This window comes from Jaculus jaculus, chromosome 6 (assembly GCF_020740685.1).
Source record: "Jaculus jaculus isolate mJacJac1 chromosome 6, mJacJac1.mat.Y.cur, whole genome shotgun sequence".
Taxonomy (NCBI): Eukaryota; Metazoa; Chordata; class Mammalia; order Rodentia; family Dipodidae; genus Jaculus; species Jaculus jaculus.
In genome coordinates, this window is record NC_059107.1 from 96,923,291 (window position 1) to 96,930,290 (window position 7,000).

At 43.8% G+C, this 7,000-nt stretch overlaps 1 protein-coding gene across 1 annotated transcript; it reads left to right on the forward strand.

Moving 5' to 3' along the window:
• The first annotated feature begins 808 nt into the window (after nt 1-808).
• Nucleotides 809-1,380, forward strand: LOC101606424 (60S ribosomal protein L17-like). Its single transcript, XM_045153183.1, has one exon. The coding sequence runs from the start codon at nt 809-811 to the stop codon at nt 1,361-1,363; it is 555 nt and encodes a 184-aa protein (XP_045009118.1). The 3' UTR covers nt 1,364-1,380.
• The last annotated feature ends 5,620 nt before the right edge of the window (nt 1,381-7,000 follow it).

Here is a 7,000-nt window from a genome sequence, read left to right on the forward strand (position 1 = left end):
CTTAGGTAGCAGGGCAGTGAATGAAGGGGGGGGGGAGAGGACTATAGTCACAATCCCCCCATACTGTCTCACCTTTATTTTTTTTGCCCCAGGCCCCCCTAAGCAAGAGAGAATCTGTCACTGTAATTAAGCAGTCTGTAATCAACGAAGTCCCATTAAGAAATAATGAGGCCAGTAATGCAGAGAGCACTATTGATGGGGGATTAGTGAAACTGGTGTGGTTTCCTACAACTGCTCCAGTCTGAGGAAGTGGGGGTGGGAGAGCTGTTGACTCAGCACTGTTAACATTAGCCCTGTGCTATCCCCCATCCCCCCAACTCAACTCTTGGACGCATTTGATTGTATTGGGTGGAACATGGTTCTCCACCTCTGTTACACACCACACACTCAAACACACACACACACGAGCATCTTGCTAGTATGGGTGTATCACAGTTGTTTCTGTATTTCTAATGCCTGGCACATCCTAAGTGCCCAGGAAATAAAAGTTCCATGCTGAAAGAGGATGAGTTGGAAGCACACATTGAAAATAGAGTCTCAATCTCCTGCCTTCTTACTCTCGACTTTCTCAAGTAGGTTGTGGCTGCACTGGCATCTGCGTGAACCTGTGTACCACAGTGCACAACACTGAAGCAAAATGACCATTTCCCACAGCTCCGTATTCCAAGTGTTCTCAGTGTGTCCTAGCCTTGGGAAAGCTCTGAAGCTTATCTTGCAGCAGCAAGTCATGAGGCAGACACAGGGGGAAATTGTCACTATAGACAGTCAGTGAGCTCTTCCTGCTAGCGGCCTGAGGTGACCTGTGAAAATGGTTCGCTACTCTCTCAACCCAGAAAACCCTACAAAATCAAGCAAGTCAAGGGGTTCAAATCTTCATGTTCACTTTAAGAACACCCGTGAAACTGTTCAAGCCATCAAGGGTATGCATATCCGAAAAGCCGCTAAGTATCTGAAAGACGTCACTTTAAAGAAGCAGTGTGTGCCATTCTGGCGATACAATGGTGGACTTGGTAGGTGTGCCCAGGCTAAACAGTGGGGCTGGACACAGGGTCGATGGCCCAAAAAGAGTGCTGAATGTCTGCTGCACATGCTTAAAAATGCAGAGAGTAATGCTGAACGTAAGGGCTTAGATGTGGATTTTCTGGTCATTGAACATATCCAGGTGAACAAAGTACCCAAGATGCACCACCGTGCTTACAGAGCTCATGGTCAGATTAACCTTTACATGAGCTTTCCTTGCCACAATGAGATGATCCTCACGGAAAAGGAACAGATTGTTCCTAAACCAGAAGAGGAGGTCGCACAGAAGAAAACGATATCCCAGAAAAAACTGAAGAAACAAAAACTTATGGCACGGGAGTAAATTCAGCATGAAAATAAATGGAAAGAAAAGGAAAAAAAAGAAAGAAAGCCAGTGAGAGGTTTGGGGAGATGGCTCAGCAGTTAAAGGCACTTACATGTGGGCCCAGGTTCAATTCCCCAGTACCCATGTAAAGACGCACAATATAGTCCATGTGTCTGGACTTCCTTTACAGCAGCAAGAGACCCTGCTGTGCCCGTTTTCTCTCTGTGTCTTTCTCTCTGTAAATAAATAAATTGCATTTGGTTTTTTGAGGATCTCTCTCTAGCCCAGACTGACACGGAATTCACTATGTAGTCTCAGGGTGGTCTTGAACTCATGGCAATCCTTTCCTTCAACCTCCCAGGTACTGGGATTAAAGGCATGCACCACTATGCCCAGCTAAAAATAATTTTTTATTTTAATATTTTTATTTATTTATTTGAGAGTGGGAAAGAGGCAGAGTGAGAAAGAGTGAAAGAGAGAGAGAGAGAATGGGCATACCAGGGCTTCCAGCCACTGCAAATGAACTCCAGATGCATGTACCACCTTGTGCATCAGGCTTACGTGGGTACTGGGGAATTAAACTGAGGTCCTTTGGCTTTGAAAGCAAGCGCCTTAACCACTAAGCCATCTCTCCAGCCCCTAAAAATATTTTTAAAAAGAAAGTCAGGGACTGGAGAGAGTACTCAGTGGTTAAAGGTTGCTTGCAAAGTCTGACAGCCTGGATTTAATTCCCCAGTACCCCTGTAAAGCTACACTACATGACACACGCATCTGGGGTTCATTTGCACTGATATGAAGCCCTGGTGTGCTCATACTCATTCTCTCTGTCTACCTCTTTGTGTGTGTGTGTCAGATAAATAATTTTGTGTGTGTGTGTGTGTGTGTGTGTGTGTGTGTCTTTTGAGGTAGGATCTCACTCTAGCTCAGGCTGACCTGGAATTCACTATGTAGTCTAAGGGTGGCCTTGAACTCAAGAAGATCCTCCTACCTCTGCCTCCCGAGTGCTGGAATTAATGGTGTGCATCACCATACCCTACTAATAAATTTATATATCTATTTTTTAAAGCAAATTAATGAGGAGTTCCCCCAAATATCCTTTTCTGTTAATTTTATTGAATCTAGTAAAAACAATGAAAGCTAAATTGAGAAGACACAACTCAGTCTGGACATTCATGAAATGTATTATATAATCTTCTATGTCAAGGGAACCTGCTGTGTGTTGAAAGGTAGTCCATTCTCTTTTCTATTAAATTGAATTAAAAAAAAAAAAAGGAAAGATTGGAGCTGCAGGAATGGCTTAGCAGTTAAGGCATCTGTAGTTTGTTTGCAGTGGCTGGAGGCCCTGGCACGCCCATACTCTCTCTCTCTCTCTCTCTTTCTCACTGTCAAATAAATATATAAAAATAAGTTAAAAGGCATTCTTTCTCAAATAAATAAATAAAATATTCAAAAATATAAGCTGGGTGTGGTGACACACACCTTTAAGCCCAGCAGCACTTAGGAAGCAGAGGTAGGAGGATCACTATGAGTTCATAGCCACGCTGAGAGTACATAGTGAATTCCAGGTCAGCCTAGGCTATAGTGAGACCCTACCTTGGAAAACTGGGGGGAAAAAAAGGAAAGATTGTACAGAACTCCCCCTTGCTCACAGTGAATCCTCAAAATGGTTGTTAAGAATGGAGTTGGGGGACTGGAGAGATGGCTTATTGGTTAAGCGCTTGCCTGTGAAGCCTAAGGATGCCGGTTTGAGACTCAATTCCCCAGTACCCACGTAAGCCAGATGAACAATGTGGCACATGCATCTGGAGTTCATTTGCAGTGGCTGGAGGCCCTGTTGTGCCCATTCTCTGTCTCACTCTCTCTCTCTCTCTGTCACTCTCAAATAAATAAATAACAACCTTTAAAAAAAAGAATAGGTTGGGGTATAGCTTTCCTTGCATGCTTGCAGCTCTGAGTTTGATTCTCAGAACCATTAAAAAGTAATAGAAAAGTAAAACAAGAACAGAGATAATTCCAGCTTTGGCCTCATCTTTTCTAGCAGGCACTATGTAACTGTGAGCAGCTTTAGTGAGCTTTGTGATTGTTCTCATATGTCTTTTTTGTTTCCCCACTTAGACTGGAAGCTCTTCTGGCCTGCTATCCTGAGATATTAATCTCTGATATTATTGAATTCCACAGAAGTCTTTAGGGCAGGACCCCTGCTCAGGTCACATAAATGTTATTGGGCCATCTGTCACTTCAAATTCACGAGGTGTATTATTTGATCTTCTCTGTCAGGGAAATTTGCTCTGTATCAAAGATTCAAGGATACAGTTCAAGTCAGGCATGGTGGCAGTCATCTATAATTCCAGCACTTGGGAGGCTGAGGGAGCAGGATCATGAGATGGAGGCCAGCCTGGGCTAACCAAGAAGACACTGGAAAAAAAAAACAGGGAACTGGGGTAAAACATGTGGTAAAATGTTTGCCTCACAAGCATGAAGATCTGAGTTTGATCCCTAGTACCAACATGAAAATGTCAAGCAAGGTGAAACATGCCTGTAATCCCAGTACCAAGGAGACAGCAAAAGGAAAATCTGGAGCTCACTGGCCAGCCAGTCTAGCCTAATTATTGAGCTCCAGACCAATGAGAGCTCTGGGGCATAAAGAGGTGGATGGTGAACCTACAAATGACACCTCAGTTTGTCATCTGGCCTTTAAACGTGCACACACACCTACACATGCGCCCACTTGCATATGAACATGTACATATGTATACAGAGAGAGAGAGAGAGAACAAAACATAGAGTTCATCCAGTTTCCTGAAGTCCAGTAGAGCTTTACAAAGCCACCAGTGTGGTTTGGAGAAAAAGGAGATCAACAACATTGATGCACATTACTGGCGGCAGGAAAGAGTCTGCAAGGTGGAACAGGGCTGGTAGCAAGGCTACTGGCATGGACAAGGCTTACAAGTTTGAACAGATGAACCCGGGCCTGAAACCATTGTTTTCGAGTGAGTCTGGTGCCAAGGTCATCTTCATAATGGCCTTCTATCCCCCAGATGAGTCCCCTTGTTTCTTCTGATAATAAAGATGTAACCCTGGAAAGAGATGGCCATTTCCCTCACTATTATTTGCCTTTTTTTTTTTCTGTTATCTCTCTGTGTGTCCCCCTTGGATGGTTATTTGCAGCTAATGTTTTGCCTTGGCCTAACATGCTCCATTCCCCCACCTCCTTAGGTGTGGCCACCTCCTTCCTCCATCATTTTATAAAGGCCAGAAGGAAATCCTTCCAAAAGATTCATTCCTGTAAAGAAATCCTTCTTGCTAAGTCAGACCTCTCAAAGAATACTTTCCCATGTTTAGTCTGAAATCCTTGCTATGGCCACCAAACAAATCGCTAGTACATGTGTGGATAATCGAGGCAACAGAGAGCCTTTCCTACCATGGTGACAGGCCACAAGAGCTTTTGGTTTAACCAATGCAGAATTAATTCCTTAGAAATTGTGAGTCTCGGATGGTTCCCTCAGCTTTCATCTTTCTTATGTTGTGATGACCTAGCACTTGTACATTTTGGACATGGACATAAGACTAAGAAACAATACTTTCCACTTTGACTTGGAAGAGGATTGGCTAACTCCATGACATTTTCTACAAGAGGCCAGGTTGATTTGAACAGCCGTTGTCAGGATATGAAATTGGAGAAGATAGCACCAGAAAAGTTTTTCTAGTACCCTCAGAGAAGAAAGGGATAGGGCCCGCCGGGTGTGATGGCTCATGCCTTTAATCCCAGCACTCGGGAGGCAGAGGTAGGAGAATCACCGTGAGTTCAATGCCACCCTGAGACTACAGAGTTAATTCCAGGTCAGCCTGGACCATAGTGAGACCCTACCTCGAAAAACCAAAAAAAAAAAAAAAAAAAAAAAAAAGAAAAGAAAAGAAAGGAAAAAGAAAGGGATAGGGAATAACTGCGAAGAAAAAAGCATTAAGTAGGAGTAGAGGAAGGATCAGAGAGGGTAATTATGATCAAGATACATTATATATGTCTATGAAATTGTCCAAAGGCAGTAAATGAATAAATGAAAAATACCCAAGGTAAAGTTGATGTACCTAAGAGAAAAATATACTTGAGATCTCAAAAGACTGGGTTTTTTGTAATGTAGTGAGTGCTGACTTTTGAAAGTAAAAGTGCCCTGCTTTCAGACAGGAATCTTCCTAAATCTGAAAGCAAGGAACAAACCATGACATGTATGCAGAAGGAAGTTCTTCTGACGTCTAGCCTTCGTCTTTTCAATGCCATTTTATTTGCCTATATGAATGTGTGGCTTTATAATTGCTCTAGGTTGCTTTATTATGTGTTTTGTCTTCCCAGGTAAGCTCTTCCTGGGCAGGACCTGACTCTTCAGAGGAATTTTTAATCCCCTTCTCAGAGGTGCCCACGTCAAGGCCATACTGAAGCAGAAGCTCAAGAGCAATTATTAGTCAACCAGAGCTGGAAGCCCAGGAGGCAGGCCATCAACATCCTGTATCAGGTGGCTTTGCTCCAGACCAAGTTGCACTCCAACCATGTCCTTTAATAAGGCAAGCAGTGTCTGGAGCATCTGGGGTGATTTTTAAGGGGGTAGAACAGATAGAACTGTGGTATCTGTCCTGTGAATGGGGGAAAGAAGTAGGCTTTTATAAGATGGCCAAGGGTCAGGAGAATATTCACTTTATGATTTGTGGTGCAAAGTGGACAATTAGAGCCCTCCTGCCACTTGACCATCATAGACTTAACCTATTCCTATCCCTCACCATTCCCACCTGTAATTCCATCTTGGCAACAACACACTGAACATTCTCAAAGTACTTTGTAGACTTTAATTAGTTCCGTGGGAAGTAAGGCATAGCCTAGCCATCATTTTGCCAAAGTGATGGGGGTGGAAGGAAGGCAGGGAGAAGAGGAACAACCATGAAGCTTTCTGAATGGTGTAAGAGGAACTGTGGTCAAAGCCCCTTAGTCTGGAGTCCTGGTAAGAATGTCTGAGATTTCCCAAACAGGCAGTGGGCTCATCCTACTAACCTACTTTGCCAGAGTGTTGTTGATGAATGCTTATAAACCCAGTCCTAGATGAGAGGTTTGGAAGGTTGTTAAGGAAAGCATGTCATTATGTCTCTGCTCACCCCCTCCTCGGCAACTAGCCCTGGAGAGAAATGGATGATCGCCAGGCTGCATGGGCCTCCACTTCAGTGGACGGATGAAGCTTTGGCCCAAGGAAGAATGTTCCAACAGTGAGGGAACTAAGGCTGTGTGTTCATGGGTGTGGAGGCAGTGGGGAAGTCTGGGACTGGTGACGCATAGTTAGGTGGTCCAGAAAATATTGTCATCAGGTGATTGACTCTCAAGAAGTCGTTGGAGTTGGTTGTTTTCTTAAACTTCAGAGCATTGTCCTCCTTCCTCCCAATGTAAGAGCAGAGACCCTCTGAGTCCTAGCACAAGACAATTGGGTGTTTGCACATTAGGGAACTAGAGTCTGAAATTGCCCTGTCCAGAAGTGGTTAGGAGTTTTGTCTTTGAGGTAAGAGACCTAGGTTGCAGACCTTTGTCACTTACATCTCTGTGAAGCTAAGTAAGTGACTTTGCTGAGCCTGGATTTCCTTGTCTATAAAATGGTCCCATTAACAGAGCCTAACCCTAAG

Excerpts from the sequence above, each read along its gene's own strand:
- LOC101606424 (XM_045153183.1), top strand. The coding sequence starts at position 809 with ATGGTTCGCTACTCTCTCAACCCAGAAAACCCTACAAAATCAAGCAAG.